The sequence below is a fragment of the Alternaria viburni genome (genome assembly GCF_023758015.1).
Source record: "Alternaria viburni strain BMP 2772 chromosome Unknown scaffold_4, whole genome shotgun sequence".
NCBI classification, from domain to species: Eukaryota; Fungi; Ascomycota; class Dothideomycetes; order Pleosporales; family Pleosporaceae; genus Alternaria; species Alternaria viburni.
Window position 1 is genome coordinate 1,397,475 of NW_026055773.1, and position 19,136 is coordinate 1,416,610.

A 19,136-nucleotide genomic window follows, 5' to 3' on the forward strand; every position below is an offset into this window, starting at 1 on the left:
TCTTCATTCGTTCTTCTGTTATGTGATATCATGAGTCTCAATGAAGAATAGCAAAACACCCTTCTATTATATACAAGCTCGCCTATCTCGTGCGCCCGTCTTAACCACAGCTTCTCGATAGCCTCTAAATCCAGAACGAATTGTACAGTGTTGCGTTCCTCCTCTTCGACTCTTTCTTTTCCCTGCAACCTGGTAACTTAGAAACGGCCCCTCCTCGTCTTCAGCAGCTCGGTGTAGTGATCTTGCAGCTGCTGATGTACCTTTCTGTGGTCCTTCCTCTTCCAGTCCTTTATGGTCGAAGGTCGGTGTTTTAGCTGTGCGGCTTTGGAATGCTCTTTATCTGACGATAGTGAGCCTCTATACTGCCTTCATCGGGAGGAGAGTGTGCTTACCAAGCAGCCCGCGTTTTGTGAGCCAATAGATGGGTCTGCACAGCCACACCCGGGTTTTAGGTGACGCGATGAGTACGCCAACCAATCCAATAATGACAGTGACAACTGCAACACACACACCGACAAGGGTGAGCACGTCTTGTTTTGACCAAGGCTGGCCACCGGTAATGGGCACGGCTGCGCCTGGGTAGCTTCGAGCAAGCGAGGCAATCGCTAATGCATCGACTGAGGAAAATTGGACGAATAGCAGTACAGAGATCTTAGAACCCTGCATGATGCTGGAGGTCACGGGGTACGATAGTAACAACAAGGAGGTGCGAGCAGGTCTGATCTGCCCGTCGTCTTGGAGGGCATCGGCGAAACCTTGAACCTAGAACACAGCCCGAGGGGCAGGGCTGTGCAAAGAAGCAGGCTGAATGCGCATTTCTCAGGCGTATCAGAGAGAAGTCTGACTTGCATGGTACGACCGACCGGTGAAAAGTGCCTATCCGGGCTCACCGGAAACATGTCTGAATGCAGGAGTGTGCAATGTCGCAAACATCAAAGATTATGTCAACACAATACCTGGTATCTTCGACGCGCAATTGTCCCTCTCAACATTCGCCATCCATCATTCCATGAACGTAACTTCCACCAACAAGATGATAATTCTCTTTCCGCCATTTCCGAAACCATCCCACCCCAAATTGGCCTTTCTCACGCCGCAAAACGAACAGAACATGCCCATCAACAAAAGCACATACTAGGTCCCCAATTTGCGTGTCCGCAAGGCCATTCTCCAAATGACTCGTACTCAGAGGGAGACACCGACAATTTTGGAAAACCTTTATAGCGGCGAAATAACAATGCTTGTCCGGTCAAGTCCGAGGAGCTTCGCAGCTTCTAGAACACTCTTCGCATTAATTCTGTTACCCGCCTGTCATATCTTCCGTTCTCGCCAAGTATACCACACTCGCCATCAACTCTTGGTGTTCCTCGGATTGCATACTCCTTTTATCCATGTGTTATATATGCGAAGCAGTGTGCGCCCGCAGGCTCAAAAGATATCTATCCTATGTTGTCTCGTTCTTGTTACGTCTTTGTTATCTTGCGCGTTGACTAAAAGGATATCAGTCTATACAGAATGAAGGCAGCTTCGACTCGTAGTCCAGCATATTCCATGCAGGCTTCTCCAGTTCTTCCTCCAGACATCTCAAACACAAAGGCTCAGGTCCAAGAACGCCAAAGTTATAACCTCCAGTCTGACCTCGTGACAGGATACTCACTGCAGCTAGCCGTGCGGCCCAATTTCCATGCGCTCTAAAAACGCCAACGCCATTAGGCTCATCCAGCAACTCTTCCCAGCTGTCGATGGATGTGTAGTCAACGTCGCAATCTTGGCCATGGTTTCCTTTGCAAGACGTCATTGGTTTAAACCGGAGCATATCTCGAAAATCGACGTCCAGAATGTTGATGTCGCCGACCCAAACACCGCGGTCGTGGATAGATATGACGGCTTCTACTGCGTGGGCATCATGGTCTATCATGCGCGTATCTTCGGTTGCGAGGGGCACTGTCCAGTCGGTGAAAGACAGGTGTAATGAGGTTGCACCAAAGTTGTCTTCACGTTTGAAATCGTATGGCTCGTGCGATACCAGCTCATAGTTGTTGCTGAGTTCGCGAATTCGGGGTTCGACAGGTGAGACCAGTATCGAAATGCCTTGGCGGCCAATGTTGCCCGTAATACTTCTCATTTCGTGGTCTGCTACTGAGACGAATGGATCGGATAATACAACTGCTGGTACGTAGATTGTGTCTTCTGAGCATAGAGCAAATGCATGGCTGAAGTCCTCGGGAACGAGATCGACCACTCCCGAGTCAAGCAGAGCTATACATCCAAACGACTCGTTTCGATCGGGCAGCGGAGCTCGTAACGAAGTGAGAAGTGGCATTCCATCAAACCGGAGATCTGAGTTGTTGCCCCGAATCTTCCATCTGTCGAACAAACATTTGAACCACGCAGCATCCGATAGATGCAGAGTTATCAGTTTCAACGAGATTGTAGCATGGACGAGGTCGGTGTACACGTATGAAGCTAACTCCAGAGCATACAGCGATTTGCTGAAGCCAAGATCAAACTTGTGGAAGCCTGAGAACAATGACACCCCGGGGGCTCGGAGAGAGTTGTACATCGATTCTTCTTCATTGAGGTGTACCAAAGAACACATGTAATCTCTCAATCGGGTTGATTGCATTTTCGCTTCTTTGAACTTTTCTACCGAGATTGAGAGAGTGTCTGTTTTCATGGTCTCGAGTCTCGCCTCTTCTTGATAGGACCGTAATGGATCGCGTCCTCTACGCGTTACACTACGCGCCTCGCTCTGGAGAAACAGGCCCAGACGTGAATCACCAAGAATAGCGTCGAAGCCGATCTCTACTTTAACTTTCTTGGATTGGCGACTCTCATCTTCATGGTGACGCGCGATGGTCGAATAGTTTGGTTGGTAGGGTAGTGGCGGATCCGCCCATCTGAAGTGAGTGGTATTCCCATCGAAGTCTGGCCGGCTTGCACAGCGGATGCACAGCTCACCTCGACCGGCGATGGAATGTATCCTGTCTTCTAGAAACTTCGAGTTGGCGCCATTCGGGCAAATCCACGTCGTATGACTGTCCGAGTTGGCTTTCTGTACTGTGGCAAGTTCGTAGTAGTCGATTGCTGCAGCAGTGTGTACATTTGAAGCGCTGTGAGCGTAACAGATGATTGCATCGCTTCCGTCTAGTTTCAGCTTCTCCGCTACGGCACGAAGGTAAGCAATGCCAGAGTCGATGTCGAGCTTTTCTTGAAGTCCACACACTACGAGGGTATTGAGTAGACCAAAGAATGGCGAAGGGGTAAGCTCTTGATTAGACAAGAAGCACTTTGCTCTCCTGGTCCCGTGTTTCAACAATGTCTCGTTACGTTTGCGATCTTGATCGTTCGTAGTTAGAAGCTGGTTTGCCGCTACTACAAAAGGTAGGAGCCATCCGAATTCGGAGGATTTGCCTTCTTTCACGTCTTCTTCAGACATTCCCAGTCGAGACCACAGGAGAACAAACCATTCCGCTACTCTTTTATAGTCCCGTGAACTGACCCTCCATCTACCAAGCAGGCCACCCAACGCGACGATCTGTAGTTGACGAAAGGTCACTCTCGAACTTTCTTGGTTGCTGCTGACTACGACTGGAGCGCCATAATACTGTAGGTGTGATAGTGCTAGTGACCATTGCACACCTTCTCCTTCCGAAGATCTCCGGTTATGCTCTACACCAACAGTGCCTACTCCAAAGGAAGGGACGAGTTTATCTTTAAACTCAACTTTCTTGGGTTCAGGTGTGAACACGATCAGGTCTGGGTAGAGGTGCCACGCAGAAAACGCTACGAATACCGATCCGTCGATGATGTCCTGTGGTTTGCCGGTCAGAAATTGCTCGACAGCCAGCATTGATCGCTTCCACACGTTCATGACTTGGTCGTAGGTTGAAGGACCCCCGGGGATTGGAGTATTGATGTTTTTAACAATGAGCGACAGTTGACGTTGCGCAAATTGTTTCGATTTGTCCGCTCTGCGAAGCCAGGCTCTTGCACTACTGTCCCACAAAGCAAGGTCTTTTCTGGTGATGTCTTGGCATGCACCAAGGAGCGAGGTGGCAGACACGTTGCCGTTGCTTTTGAGTCCTTCTTCGATCTCGATCTTTCTTGCTGCAACTATCTCCACCCATATTGCTGTAGCTACTTTCGCGTCCCAAGCGCGAGCCAATAGGCAACTGAGGAGATACACGCCCAGAGCCGGTATCCCAGATGTTGCCGCAGCCCAGAGAGTCGTAACATCTGCTCCAACATATGGCTCGAACGGTCCATGCTGACCAGCGCCGATGTCGTTGACTCCAGAGGCATTTATGATCTCCGACATTCGCCGCCCGTATGCAGATATTAGCTTTGGCGTGGATGGCACAACATCTTCGAACAAAGCCCCCAGCCGACGTGCTGTCTTGTGGGAAGGGCCTTCTTCAGCCTCAACTCGTCTTCTGGTAGAGAGCCCGGAAGCAATACCACTAAACTCGATTGGCGCTTCCATTTTGACGAGGGAGAAATCGAACTTGATATTCGCTAGCGCAGCATAGTTCTCGTTGGTAGCAGAGAAGACGGACATTAGTTTGGAGGGGAGGCCCGACATCACGAGCACATGTCCGGGCCCCAAGTTGTAGTGGAGGGCTCTGGAAGAAGCTCAGGTGGAAAATCAAGCGGAAGTGATCTCGAAAGATTGAAATAAGTGCGCCTCGCCAGCTGGGGCGATGAGACCGATAAGAGGCACAGCCTACAGTATGGGGCTGAGTGCTGGCACGGCGTTAAATTGCAGGACGGCTGTCACTGGCTGTGGTAGGGAGCTGACTGAGGGGTAAATCCACAAGCCACATCAAACCAGGGGAAGAATACCTAGGTACACAGCCATAGCCACCAACAGCAGGTACAAGAAATACGTATCCAAGAAGTCTACATTGCGTTAAGTTTTACCAAAGTCTATTTTAATACTGATGTAGACTGCAGGGTGTTTGTAGCTTTCTTTGAATGTGGTGAAGCGATCTAGGCAGGTAGCGGATTTCGCACGTCGCAGGTTTCGAGAACATGATAAGCTGACGCTTTGCGGCATATGCGATCACCAGGTAGGTAATGATAAGGCTTCGAGAGAAGAAAGCGACACGCGTATGTGTGCAAGCTTACATTAACAAAAGACGGAGTAGAGCTAATGGACGGTGTAGAAGTGCGGTGGTATTGGTGAACGGAAACGTAAGTGTTTCACTGTAGCTGCTCCATCTGATCGACGCAAATGTCCAGTCTACAAGTTTGCGCGATCGATACGCTTGCCACTTTCGTCGAATCGAATCTGCTTCCCGCTGACAAGTGCCTCCTGCAACCAAGCTCCGATCTGCACAGCCTTGACAGCGTTTTGGAACTCCAATGGTACAGGGGTGTTGTCCAAGCACGCCGCAGTGAACTCATTCGCCTCCTTGACGAAGCCAGGCTCGAATCGACCCCAGTAGTCGCTGGGTACCTCTCGGGTGATGCCGGCCTTTGAGTAGTAGTTGACGAGGTTCTTCTGGGGGTTGAGGTTGACGGTCAGCTTTCCCTCGGTACCGATAATCTCGGTAACATCCTCTTGACCGTGCGTCATCATGCGAGAGGCGTAGTAGTGTGCGATTCTGCCGTCCCAGAACTCAACGATACCAACGGCGTTGTCATAGTCCTTGTGTTGCTTGAGACCTGGCAGGATGGCGACAACACCGTTCGCGGAGATGGACTTTGGTACCACATTGGAGCCGAAGTACCATAGAGTTAGATCGATGTCGTGCACGGACATGTCGACGAATACACCGCCAGACCATGCAGCGTACTGAACGAAGAAGTCTAGGCGAGACAGTCAGTAAGCAGCTCATCAAGATATGAGTTATTTCATTTCGTACCTGGATCAGGGTGTTGCCTGTCGCAGGTTTGTGACCGGACAACAGTTGGTCTGCCGATTGCGCCTTCCTCAATCTTCTTCGCAACATCTTGGTAGCTGTCGTCGAAGCGTCTGGAGAACCCGCACATGACCTTGAGATGCGGCTTCTTCGCAGCTGCATCGACGACATCCTGGCAAATCTGGACGCTAGTGGAGAGAGGCTTCTCGCAAAGGACGTGTAGGTCCTTCTCGATAGCTTGGAGAGTCTCCTCGGCATGTACCGAGGTTGCAGTGCCGATCACTACAGCTTCAAGACCCTTGTGCGCGAGCATCTTCTTGTAGTCGTCGTAGAGTGTCACGCCGTATGGCTCGAGGTGCTCTTTGCCCCATTTGAGCTCTTGTTGATCTGGAGAGAATGCGGCGACAAGCTCAGCGCGGGGGGTCTTGTTCAAGATGTTCAAAGCGTGTCGGGCGCCCATGCGGCCGAGACCGGCAACAGCGACTTGCAGTCTGTGAGGAGCCATCTTGAAGCGATTAGGAAGTGAGCAAAGATCTTGATACTTTGAGATAGCAAGAAAGAGAGAGATAGTCGAATGGAGTGAGAGCGGAGTGAGCGCTGTGAGGAAGACATTTTATATGAATTGTGGGCAGATCACTAATTCTCGTGCCGTTCGGAGGAGGTTTTCGTAGATGTTTTGTCCATCTTCGGCTCGGCCTCTGATTGGCTAGACAGCGTTCGTATGAAGTTCGGAGGAGGTTTTCGCAATGCAGTGCACGCCAGTGTGGGGAACATGCGGGCGGCGTGCTTCAAACAGGTGCCAACAAGACTATGCGGGGCTCGGAGGAGGTTTTGGGATCGTAAAATACGCCAGCGTTAAGGCGAAGATCCGGCAACAAGACCGTGCGCCGAGAAGTTCCAGCGATGGCAAGTGGCCCCGCGACGGTAATTTGTTCCGCTTTCTCTCACCAAAGGTTGTGACTGCCGCTGCACAAGACCCAGAACTGGACCAGTACTGCATAAATGACGGTACCGCATCCTTCGCGTCTTATTACTTGACCCCACAAGCTCAGAAGTTGTCCAGTGGAGACACGGTGTGGACTATAGATGCATTGCTCGTCTAACGCCGGATTTCACCCAACGACTCGTCATCGTAGCAAACTACGCACTGTCAGGCGTTCGTACTGAATGTCGAAGTACTGTATGTGCTGCGATATTCGTTCGCTGCGGCCAGCTGTGCGCATCCAAGCATCGGCTAGTTGCGACGACGTCAGAGTGGTTCCCTGTCTGGAGCAGTCGGAGGGTATTGAATCTGAGCGCAATTCGAGTGGTCAGCTTCCAGTGCTTAGATAGGATGACTTTGGAGTCGCGTACAAGGTAGAGCGGAGTGTGCAGGTGCCTGGCATGATCGACCGCGCGACTTTCCCCGTTTCGACCACACTAGGGAAGATGCGATCCCCAAGACGGCCACGAACACGCCAAACATACCAATTATTGCCTCTGTGGACAGCGTTTGGTTCGCAGTTTGGGATTTGGTATCTAAGTTGCGTGGCAGTATTCCCATATCCCAGGACGTCGGAGCAGCGTTTGTCAAAATGAGAAGAGCGAAAAATGCAAGAAGCCGAAGAAACATCTGTGCAAGCTTGAACAGAAGTGTCAGAACGCAATGTGAATCCACCTGTGAGAAGCTGAAAGTCTAAGTCAAGAGCAAGATGCAATGAGACGCGAGGTGAAACTTTGTAGGTGAAGCCCATGGACCCTGTGATGCGCATAGGCAGTTCCCATCATTTAGGTGATGCACCTTTGCGTAACCGTGCATAAAACGGGCGCGACATGTTCAAAGTGAAGACCAAAGCAGGTACACACAGCTACGCGAGTGCTCCTGGATAATGTACCTATACATGATCATAAAGTAAGTGGGAACCAAAGAAAATCCATGGATTTGTGCAGTATTGGATATGTGATTTTGTGAACTATGAGGTCTCGCGCCATTGTCTACCTAGGTGCTGTTACAGGACGGCCTCCAGACTCCTTGAATGAAGAAGCTGACACCTTCTCGTGGGTCACAAAATAAATCAGAATTCCAGATCATTGCAACGACTTGTCTCACTTAGGATATTCTGACCTACTCACCACTGTGATCGCGATTGCTTTTCATCACTTGGAGCAATTGGTCTATTCCTGTGTGGGTATAGTGCAGCGCGCTGACTGGACAGGGAGATGCCTAGCGCTGTGCCTGGATCAACACACGACAAATAAAACCTCCGCAAATCACACTTCCCACCGTCAACTCCCACCGACGCAGACAAGATGAACGAAACACTCAGGGAACTCCATCGCGATCTTGCCAACAAGTACCGACAGCATGGCCCGCGCATCGAAGAAATGTGGCGTTCGCTCAGTCAACAACAACGGAAGAAGATCTTGCAGGCTGGCTCTCGTGATGGCGTTGTCCTGAAGCATGCTGAAGATACGAGTCTAGAGAATGTCTACAAGTTTATTCCCGAATGGAATATACGCGACATCACTGCCCCTTCATCAGACTTCTTCCTCGACATGCTAAGGCACCGGGCAACCCTACCACTCAAAGACCAATACGCGACTGGGTTCAACGGACGTCCAGGCGATCACGCACACATAGTCGACATGATGCAGAGAAAGAATCTACAACTCAAAGATGCCGCTCAATTCAAGGACTGTTATACGCTCTTCTTGACAGAGGACGGCTATGGCGAATCAGTCAAGATCCTCGCGGAAAAGCGAGAGGAAGTTCTAGCGAATATGAAGCCGGCCATGCAAGCTCAGGTTATAGTACCACAAGCTACTGGCGAGTTGATCCTCATGCGACAGACGAACCTGCTGCAGCTACTCAATATTAGCATTGAAGACATTCTCGATACCGCGTCTACCACGCGAACCCAGGAAAAGCGCCCGAAGAAGCCAGCCGACGAGGCGACTGCAGCTCTAGCAAAGTTATCCGTACACTCGACTCCGAAGAAGGTCGAACTTCCAGACCTCCTCGACATGGCTCACGATCAGGTGTCGTCGCGTGAAGATCTCATTAGTCTCATCTCCACTGAGCCCACGGTCCTAGCCGATGAAGTCAACTTTTGCTTCTTCAGTAGGCCGGAACTTGTCGCCGATGAGAAGGGCCGGATGTTGCCTGTACATACAGATAAATACATCAGCGGTACTGTATTCGATGTCGTCCAGAGCGTGGTAAAGATTGCTGCCACATGGAACTACATTGGCCGTCTCATGGATTTGCTGAAGGAATCATCAGACAAACAGTTCCGAGCGACTATCCTCAAGGAGCTTTCGAACACTTGTCACCTGGAGTATCTGCGCGCTCAGAATGGATTCAAACGTGGTGTGGCCGTCGGCATGGGAGGCAGCAAGTGGTTCAAGCGCATGTCGACCGTACAGAAGGACGACGTTACGCGCATCTTACTGAAGCGAAGCCCCGAGTCTTTAACAGTAGAGAACCCGCAGTTACACTACATTCTTCGACTCTGCCAGGAGGATACAAATTGGTCCGGGGCTGCGCAGTGGCTTCAGAAGCTAGAAGATCTCCATCGAGCCCATCCGCTAGAGCGAGACAATCTTTCGGAGCGAGAGTACGACTGCCTCGGAGACCTTGCCATCATTGTCACCTTCATTCAGTCTCTCTCGTCAGTCGCCCAATTACCCGTACCGAACCACAAGAAGAGCCAGCCATTCGTACCGGGTTACACAGCTTTGGACAAGGAGCTGAGGTCACTGAAAGACGGCATAGATCTCGGTGAGTACGCGATTCCAATTGACAACTTGCTGGAACCAGGGATGGCTGAAGGCGCTCTCGCAACACTCGATCAGTACATTGTCGCAAAGACGGGTACGAAGCTCGGCTTTCTCTACCAGGACCTAGTCGAGAACTGCGCATCCAGCATTCAGCAACAGTACGAGCAGCAGAAGGCAAAAGCTAGTCAAGGCCAATCCGAATACAAGGCCCCATCAGCTCCCGAAACCCCAGCATCGAACATCGAGCAGCGCAAACAGAAGGAGAAGACACGACCGGCGCAAACCCCCATCTACGACATAACGCCACAAACCACCACGAATGACCAGCCCGCTTCGTCAAAGGAGACATTTTACGTCAAATCCTCCACTGCCGCCGTCTTCTCGTCGCTGTTCTCAAGATCGTCAGCAGCTCATAGCCCAGTACGTTGGGACGCATTCGTAGCTGCCATGACAGACTTCGGCTTTACAATTGATCCCAAAGTCGGCTCAATTTACACATTCGTTCCTCCCGAGAAGGTGTCGGTGCGCAGGGACATAACGCTTCATCGGCCGCATCAGGCGAGTATCGAGGGGCGACGTCTTTTCATCTACTCCCGGCGCTTGAAGAAGGTGTATGGCTGGGATAGCTCCACGTTCGTTGCGGAGTAGGCGTAGTTGATGTTGTGTAGATAGGTATGTAGGCGCTGAGCTTTGCTCATAAGACGATATGATCGCGACATGGGAGCGCGATTTCATTAAAACCTTTCAAAATGCAAGATTCCGATGTGTGAATGGGGTTGCGCACCCTTCGGAAGCTCATTGCGCAAATGACATGCAATCCTGGATGTGATCTAATCATGACCTTAATGTAGGCTCGAGGGTGTTCAGTTTCTGCCTTGATTGACGTGAAGCCATGGCAATGCTTTGGCGCGCCGACCGTCTTGTTGTCGCGCCAGACGAGGGCGCCAAATTTGGGGGGCTGGAACGGCGAATTTCAAGGGTCAGCAGGGCTCCTGCCGCCGGCCCGCACCGCACCTGCTTCTCTCCTCCAACACCACCACATTGCGATCGCGATGGACTCATATGACGCGACACACCAGCGAGAGAATTATCCGCACGCCTAGGACGATAGTCATTCACGAGCTCCCCATTCAGGCAGACTTTTGCTATGTACTGAGCCTCAATATGGACGGCAGTGTGATTCGTGTTCGGCTTTTTACGCCAGGAAGCCACGTCGGAACCTTGGAAAGCAAGCCACATCTGAGGCTCGCAGTCTAGCCCACAGGCATGGCGTCAACCCCGATCAATCATTCGCTGGGCAAGACATCCAGGCGCGGGGTGCATTTCCAGCTGAGTGAATGTTCATGCGCAAGCTCCTCAAGGCAACATTGAGGCGCAGCGGTTGAGGCGCCTTTACATATAGCTAGCCACGAAGGCCGAAAACGCGATACACAATACCACCGCTTCCCTTCCTTCTATACCTGAAAGTCAAAATAAAGAACCATGGCCGCCCCTCCGTTGACCGAGAAGCAAGTGTACCTGGCGCTCAAGGACATCTTCAGCATTGGTCCGACACCGCCTAGCACTGCGAAAAAGATTCGCAAGAATATTGAGAAGTATAGATATGACGCCAAGGTTGCGCCTCTGGTTCAAAGATATGGAGTGGAAGGTATTACCGCGGTAGCCTTCGCTCTGTCAGGAAACCAGATCTTTGCTTCAACCGAGAAAGCGAAAACACGCTTTCCTGATGTCTTTGGGGGCCTTTCGAATGAGTCCAGTCCAGTAAATGCCCCCGTGTTCCAGACTGGAACGAACAGCGCAGCGGCTGTGCAGCCAGCAGTTACCGAGTCCAGCACTGCAGCAAGTAGTGCAGCAGCTATGCAGCGCGAAGCAGGGGTATTAAGTCCCGAGGAACTCATGGGTATCGGTGACAGACTCAAAGCTAAGAAAGAGAGAGAGAAGATCGAGACTGGTGTGTGGAATCAACGTATTCTCAAGCCGCGCTGATGAAAGTTCAAGCAACCTCGCACACGCACTTGTTCGATTCCGTAGCCTTGCCACTCTGGGATCAGCACCGCATCCTCGTCAGAATTCAATACACACTCGAAAAGGCCTGCTTCGATTTTGCGCAGGAGAAGCTAGTTGGGCTTTTGCAGCGAGAAGGCTGGGACTGCGCAGAGGCAGTCGAACTCAATCAATGGGCCAGAACATTACTGATCTACCGAGAAGAACTCAAATTAGACGACATGGAAGACGATGTAAAGCCTTTGCCAGGTCTCATGGAATCGATTATCCAGCTCCGACATAACGCCGTTCACCGAGTTCGCCTGGCTTCCAGTGAACTCTTACAGCACCTTACCGATGCTGTACTTCTTGCGCAGCTCTTACATGACGAGAAATGCGGCAAATTTCTCTCGAATATACGGCAGATGACCCATGATGCTATCGAGGAACTGGTGCGCAACAAGCAGTTACTGGACGGAAGATTGGCGGACATTAAGACAGAGTTTGCTGCAAAGAGAGCTGAGCTTGAGCGCCAAGAAGCTGCGTTACTGGAGGCTGCGGTGAAAGAGCACAAAACACCTATGGTCTCTGTCAGTGGAAGTTTGCACCGGCTGTCGGACGACCATGGCGGTACTACTGAAGAAGTACATGCGACATGGCTACGTGTGTACAATGCCGATCTACCCGATGATGGATCTTCTGGACCTGAAGATACCACTAGCCAAAGCCCGGAGAGTGAGGTCATTAACGTGATCGATGACGATGCAGATGTTATCAGCCCACCGCCCATGCATCCTGTACCTACACCACCGGTCGACGATGTCTTGCTCGCATCAGTCGTCCAACCTAAGCATCAAGAAGTTGAAAAAGATGAGGAGACGATTCTTATAGAGGAGTCAAAGCTCGACGATCACGAGAGCGACCAGGAGGACTCTCTGAACCCTCCACCACTCGACCAAGACGATACAGCGACAGACACCGAGGAAGCAACGGAAGGGCATGGAAACAGTCTGGAAAAAGCGCATGCATCCAATTGGGAAGACTCCAAGTTCCAGGAGAACGAGGAGGAGATCTTCTATGAGCCAAGTACCAGTCTCGCGTCTGCTTGCGTAGACGAAGCTGTAAGTGACGCGTTAGAAGTACATCACGAATCACCTTTCGACGACCAAATACGAATCACACCCTGGATCGAAGATGGCAGCGAAACAAAGGCACAGCGTTTACGACAAGGATTCTTAGAGGACCACGGACACCGTCCCACATCCTAGCTACGATTCAATAGTCAATTCATCATACAGGGTATCAACGATTAGCACTGAAGTGAGCGAATAGTTCCGCCTTAAGAGAGTCGACGCGGGTGCAACGATTAAAGGCACTAGGGCGCTTACTCGATGAAATATACAGTGATCACCAAGCTCAGAATTTAAATTGTCAAACAAACTTCATTTCACCTCATTACATATCCTTATGCACGACCCTCCTCCTCTTCCACCAACTAAATCAATCCACTACGGAATCGATCCTTGTCTCCTTCCCCTCCTCTTTCTCCGCTTTCTTAGCTTCTTTTTTCGCCTTGCTCTCCGCCAATTTCTCCTTGGTCTTGGCCAAAGCGGACTTTGCGGTACTCCCCACCTTGGATTTGACCTTGTGGGACAATTTGTCCTTCTTTTTGGCGTCCAAGTCTTCCCACGTCGTCATTCTCTCTGGTGGGAGAATGTCATCGAAAGTGTGGGCTGTGTTTACACTATTCAGGCGCGGCCTGTTCGAACACAGATAAGTGGTGGTGTTTTTGGTGGAGGACATCGCTGTGGCGTGGGTGTGAAACGGTGTTTGTGATGGTCTGCGGGTATATAGGATTCGAGAGTCGAGCATTTTATAGGTATACCAGAATGCTCTGTCGGTCTGCCTCGAGCAGTCCACTGTGAGCAAACATGTTGATTTGGGTATATACGAATGAGATTGAAGTGCATTGTGAGTGATAGCGGTCGAAAGCATGCGCTAAATAGTCATAGTTGACGATATAAGACACTACGTTGCATTGTTTGGAACAACCCATACTATCTGACTCGGGAAAGACATGTTTAAGACGAAACTGCAGTCGTGGACAGTGTTGTCTCATAGAGTTGATGCTTGACCAGCCGAACTAGTCCATTGTATTCCAGCTTCTAGTCGCAGTCGGTATGAGATGACTAGTCTCGAGCTGCACAGAGCTGTGACTTTGCGCAGAATTGGCACCCCATTTTTCTGCCATGCCGCTTCCCGAACGTGTAGTGCGTGATTGCAAACTACCGCAGCTTGTATGTATCCAACTCGCTAGCTCCTCGCCCATTCGTTCTCGACACTAGGCTGCTGGTCGCGCTCGACATGCCCTGGCAACGCGCCATCGAGGCGGCGATTGCCCTCCTCAATAGCACGGACTGAGTCTTGGCTGTCTTCTTCCGTCTCTTCCTCGATGCGGTCAGAGTAGCGGTTGCTGTTGTAGCCGGGTATGTAATCGATGGCTCGTCGAGGCTCGGTGTCGCCGTTGCGCTCGTCGGCAATCATGCGAGAGATACGGTCCGGCGCAATGCGATGCAGCCAGGACTCCTTCTGTGTGGGAATAGCGATGATGAGGATCTAGGGAGTCAAATTAGCATTGGCGTCTCGGAGCGCTGTAACCCCCACTACGTACCTGCCAGATGAAAACCATGCCCACAACGGACATGAGCATGCCGGCAACTACCTGCTCCTCAGCCTTCCAGAATCTAAAACATCCATCAGCTCTGCCAGCATACGTGATCTGGCATGCGTCGGCTTTGTGTGTCTTGTCTGGGAAAGGCCATGCCATGTCGCGCGCGTTGGCTAGGCCACAGCACTCAAAGGCATCCTGAATCTGTCGGATGGCACTCGCATCCTTGTGCTTGAACAACGTCTGCCAGCGCTCGCGCAATCCGCAGTCTAATCCAGAAGGCGGCGCGGCATGAGTGCCGACGAGGGTAATGACGACCGACGAGTAGATGAAGATGAGCGTGTTCGCGATGATTACGAGGGGCGGGCGCTGGATCTCGCCGCGCGCCAGATGCTTGCGACGCTCTTGCCGACGCGTGAAGTCATAGCCGCACTCGAGCAGGAGGCCTGAGACGATGGGTAGAGCCGTAGTGAAGCCGGTCAAGGTGTCGGAGATGGGCACAGAACGAGCGTTCGCGCGGGAGGCAGCCCACCTAGACGTGTTAGCGCGGTTCTAGCATCGTCGGTTACGATGTGAGTTTACCCTGCGAGCGCGGTTGCGATGACGAGATACTGGATATTGTTAGAACGAGCACGTGAAAGCTCGCACCGTATGAAACCCTACTAGCACGCTGATGCAAGTCACGACCTGCTTCCTGGTGTACGTCATTTTGCTGATGGTGACTCGGAGTCAGGCAGCCTAGTCGATGCTAGAGGCGGCTAAGCAGAGTAGTAGCAAAAGCGAAAGAATCCGTCGTAGGCAATGTCGCGGAGGCGATGGCAGACAGGCAGACCTGCAGCGGGAGATGAGAGGAACTTTGGTGCTGTATAGCTTTGGCTTCTCCGCATCCCAAGCAGGCGGTAGGTTACCGCCGTACAAGGGTGCCGAGGACCTTCTGCATCTATCTCAGCGCAGAAGGTGATTACTGCTCAGTTGATGCCTATCTTTGCTGGGCGTCGCCGTGAAACGTGCAAAGCCTGAGCATGCCCTCATCGGTGAGACGCAGGCCACGGCAAGGGCAGTCCGCGGAGGACAAGCCAGCTGAAAGCGACATGGCAGGGCTCTGACTACCCGGTGACGCATCAAAGGACACGCACGCTTGCATCTGCGATGCGCTGCATCAGGCGGCTGCACACAGACGGCGTATCACCCTGGCCATGTGGTAGAGGCAGTCAATGGTGGTGTGAAGGAGTTGGGGACAGGAAGGGGCGCCTCACGCGTGATTGGGCTAGAGGCTAGCGTTACCGTTGGCGGCTTCTGCGCCGGTTGATGTGAGTTCTCGATCTCTCGATCCAAACTTTTTCCATAGCGACGTCATGCCTCATCTACAATCGCACAATGCCTGAGCGGGGTAATATTCACCTCCTCGCAAAGCACCCAGGAGTGTGAAGCAGCAGCGACGCGTCTTCTCGTCAAAGGTCAGCGTGCTCCCAGCTCGTGTGACCACGGGAAGTGGCTTGCCAGTGTGTTGTCTGCAAAACAAACGCGTTTGTCCACACGATCACCGTCGCCCGTATGCTAACATCATTGGGCCCCAGTGCCTAGTGCCCTTCCCGTCCTGCAAAAGCGGGGATTAACTGTTTATACACACGACTAACAATGGGTGAAAGTCAGCCTTAATCCGCGGTGCCGCCAGCGCTTTGCTTTCCTTCGTTTTCCCAATCTCGTCCTCACCTCAGCCTCGTCGTGCAACACATTCACTGTCCGACATGCTGCTGTTTTCACCGCAACGATGCGACGCTCTCCTCAATCAGTCAGCAAAACAAACGGGCTCCATGTTTAGGCGTTTCTCCGTTCCGCTCTGGCCAGCCAGCCAACCCTCCATCCAACTCTCACCACGCGCACCCAAGCAGCAACATCAACCTGCCCGTCCCTCACCACCAAGAAGAGGACAGTCACCACCAAAAGAAAATACTACCACCCAAATGTCACATCAACCCGGCACTCCCCGCTCAGCGGCCTTCTCTCCCACGCTTGGAAGCATTCCAGAAGTCTTCGAGTATGAACCTCTCGACGCCCAATTTGGTCCTGCTTCACTTAACGATGCGCCCGAGACCCCAGCGGCTTTCTTACCCGAGGTTTCCGACCTGAGTCCGCCGACGCTGACCCGAGCGACGTCGTGGCCCGCCATCATCCAGTCACCATCCCGGAAGGTTGCCTCACCTTTTGCTGTCTCTAAAGCACTGCGCAAAATTCTGGAAGCCGATCGCGTCCGACGGAGGCGCATTATGAAAGTCTACCTGAAAGCTATCGTTTTCCTAAAGTACCTCTGGCGCGCTAACGAGCGCTACGGCAATGTTATGGTCACCACCGGCATGTACATGCAACGATGACCGACGCAAGCAAAAGTTGGGATCTTTGGGCGTTTTAGCATGGGAATGGCGCAAAATGACACGACACGATTGTATTATGATTTTATGGGTTCCTACATAGCGATTGCATTGACTGGAGGGATGCATAGCCGATGGCGTTTGGCATTGGAAAGGCGTTATTATTCCCAGGTGAAGATTGCTACTACTATGGGTATGACTGGTATTAGCCAGCTTCTGGATCTTTTGATCGAGCACTGTGGATACAGTACTATACCAAATGAGACTGTGTCAAAAGAGCTCGCCTGTGCTTTTCGTTTCTTCACGCTGTCTGACACTATTCACTTACTCTTCAGCGATAACGTCCATTCACGATACAGTGGTTGAATCACAGACTCCAAAGCGCCATAATGTTCCGCCGCTCCCACGCAGACTCGACCGGCTCGCCAAATCGGTTGTACGAACGAAGGCGCAGGCACCTGGCTCAACGACGCTCTGTTTCACCCCGAGCGGCGACCTACGACGCACCTTAGTTCTCGTGAGACTTTGGGCAATTCCTACGACATCTGAAGGCAATCAAATAGCAATCGCCTGTCACACTACCTCCCTCAGTCGAACTTATAGGCACGCAAGATGTCTTACTTAGGCCTCTTTGGCACTTCGCCCGCAACGTCTGGATACACTGCCGACCAAAGTTCGTCATCATCATCATCGACTCGTTCAATATCCACTTCTAGCGACCGAACGAGTGCAAGATCTTTCTCGACAACCACGACTTCCAGCACTTCACCGAAGAAACGCACGAAAACCATCGTGCACCCTCCATGTATACCTGTATGCAATAACGGCGCTCCAATCGAACTTCCTGTCACCCAAAAACAATTATCAAAACCTAGACGACCGACATTAGACAAAGCGTGTTCCGCTTCGTCGTCGGATGAGAGGCCATCAGTGTCGGCGTCGGCGTCGACGTCGGCATCAACCATACCTAAGCTAAGACCTTTGCGTCCTAGGGAACAATACGCAGGGAACATTGGCCGGTTAGATGAAAGCACGGTAACGGTCGAAGTTGAAATCTCAAGCGAAGCTGCTAGGAAAGCTGAGCGCTCGATTTGGTATATACCGAGACATTAGGGTAGGCGAACCAGGATAGATTGGCGTGGATATAATTTAGTTATGAGTCAAGCGGGGAACAACCTCATGCTCATACACGTTACCCTAGCAAAATGCTAAACAGGTCTGCAGCCTACATTGATATGACAACATGCCAAGTAGGGTGATCTAACGGCGATGTAGGCTCCAGGCCTGTTCAATTATCTCTTTTGTATAGGCGCATAGCTGAGTAACGTTATCTAACGTCGGCTTATTCTTACCAACATCGACGTCAAAACCCAGAGTCTCTCAATCTCTCCTTCCAGAATTGCAATCTTGCCACATCGCAAACATCGCTCCCTCCTCTTTCCACCCAAATATCACCCCCATTCATCGACTCCGTACCCGCCTCGCACATTTCCTCTATCTCTTTCCCCGCGATCAAAAGCCACTGTGCAGCCGCCGGTACATGCATGGCTGTATTCTTGCCCAGCCTCGTACCAGGCGAATGTTCCAGTGCCATGGTCAAAGTCACACGAGACAGTCTAGTGTAGTATGCGAGAGCTGGTGTGGTTTGAGCATCCGAATCATGTGCGGTCAGTGCAAGAAGAGTGTTGAAGTCTTTCCATTTGGTGGTTGCGACTTCAGGGGTTGCTGGGCTCCGGATACTGTGAGTCCATAGCTCGGGACCTATCATGAAAACGTCAGCCATGAGATATATAGGGTGGCAGACGGCAGCATAGAGTTTTGGCAAACGTACCCTGGAACTTCTCCGTAAGATGCATACTAAACCCCGGTAACTGACTCCACAACCTCTTCCCTTCAATCACAATGACCTCTCCAACCTCAATTTTGGGTGGTGGCTCTAGGCCAGGTACATCCCAGCTCCTGGCCTCTGGCCCTCGGTTCACAGCATCGGGTAGTCTTGCTAGTTCAACGAGATATGCTACGAGTAGTTCCAGTTCCTTCAAACTAGTACAAGATTCAGCAGCCGAATAGTAGATACCAACGAGATCGGCTAGTGCGTAGCTGATGTCGTCTTGCGCTTCCACCAGGGAGGCTGTTGCGGAGGCACAGGTTTTGGGCGATGTTTTGGAGGAGAGAAGCTCGTCGATGATGGTAATCTGTTGGTTAGATGCTGGAGTGGATGAGGGGTCGGAAAGCCATTTCCTTGCCCATTCGGTTGCCATTTTAGGAGGCTTTTGGCGAAGTCTGTTGTGCGTTTGAAAAGGTATGTCTATAAGCTGTACAGAAATTTTCTCACATCGACTATACACCCGTGTTATCCGCATCAGCCCTTTCTACGCCCTTTACTCCTCGACGCACAGTGGTTGGACACACCAAGTCCGCCATATTGCCACTCGTCGGATGACGTCACGGGAGAGTATGCACCGGGTGCTTCATGCCAGCAGGGGCTGC

At 51.6% G+C, this 19,136-nt stretch overlaps 6 protein-coding genes across 6 annotated transcripts; 2 read left to right on the forward strand and 4 right to left on the reverse strand.

The window, feature by feature from the left end:
* Positions 1 to 1,501: 1,501 nt before the first annotated feature.
* On the reverse strand, positions 1,502 to 4,561 carry J4E79_002750 (uncharacterized protein; the record flags this gene model as incomplete). Its single annotated transcript, XM_049351647.1, has 2 exons — positions 1,502 to 3,429; positions 3,643 to 4,561. The coding sequence occupies 2 exons, from the start codon at positions 4,559 to 4,561 to the stop codon at positions 1,502 to 1,504; spliced, it is 2,847 nt and encodes a 948-aa protein (XP_049214285.1).
* A 3,595-nt stretch (positions 4,562 to 8,156) lies between these two features.
* On the forward strand, positions 8,157 to 10,274 carry J4E79_002751 (uncharacterized protein; the record flags this gene model as incomplete). Its single annotated transcript, XM_049351648.1, has 1 exon — positions 8,157 to 10,274. One exon carries the CDS (start codon positions 8,157 to 8,159, stop codon positions 10,272 to 10,274), a length of 2,118 nt encoding a protein of 705 aa, XP_049214286.1.
* An 834-nt stretch (positions 10,275 to 11,108) lies between these two features.
* Positions 11,109 to 12,877, forward strand: J4E79_002752 (uncharacterized protein; the record flags this gene model as incomplete). The annotated part of the gene is made up of 2 exons (XM_049351649.1): positions 11,109 to 11,592; positions 11,658 to 12,877. The coding sequence occupies 2 exons, from the start codon at positions 11,109 to 11,111 to the stop codon at positions 12,875 to 12,877; spliced, it is 1,704 nt and encodes a 567-aa protein (XP_049214287.1).
* A 232-nt stretch (positions 12,878 to 13,109) lies between these two features.
* On the reverse strand, positions 13,110 to 13,579 carry J4E79_002753 (uncharacterized protein; the record flags this gene model as incomplete). The annotated part of the gene is made up of 2 exons (XM_049351650.1): positions 13,110 to 13,414; positions 13,561 to 13,579. 2 exons carry the CDS (start codon positions 13,577 to 13,579, stop codon positions 13,110 to 13,112), a joined length of 324 nt encoding a protein of 107 aa, XP_049214288.1.
* A 343-nt stretch (positions 13,580 to 13,922) lies between these two features.
* On the reverse strand, positions 13,923 to 14,985 carry J4E79_002754 (uncharacterized protein; the record flags this gene model as incomplete). The annotated part of the gene is made up of 4 exons (XM_049351651.1): positions 13,923 to 14,225; positions 14,281 to 14,809; positions 14,860 to 14,888; positions 14,941 to 14,985. 4 exons carry the CDS (start codon positions 14,983 to 14,985, stop codon positions 13,923 to 13,925), a joined length of 906 nt encoding a protein of 301 aa, XP_049214289.1.
* Positions 14,986 to 17,988: 3,003 nt separating this feature from the next.
* Positions 17,989 to 18,907, reverse strand: J4E79_002755 (uncharacterized protein; the record flags this gene model as incomplete). The annotated part of the gene is made up of 3 exons (XM_049351652.1): positions 17,989 to 17,993; positions 18,219 to 18,407; positions 18,478 to 18,907. The coding sequence occupies 3 exons, from the start codon at positions 18,905 to 18,907 to the stop codon at positions 17,989 to 17,991; spliced, it is 624 nt and encodes a 207-aa protein (XP_049214290.1).
* Positions 18,908 to 19,136: the final 229 nt, after the last annotated feature.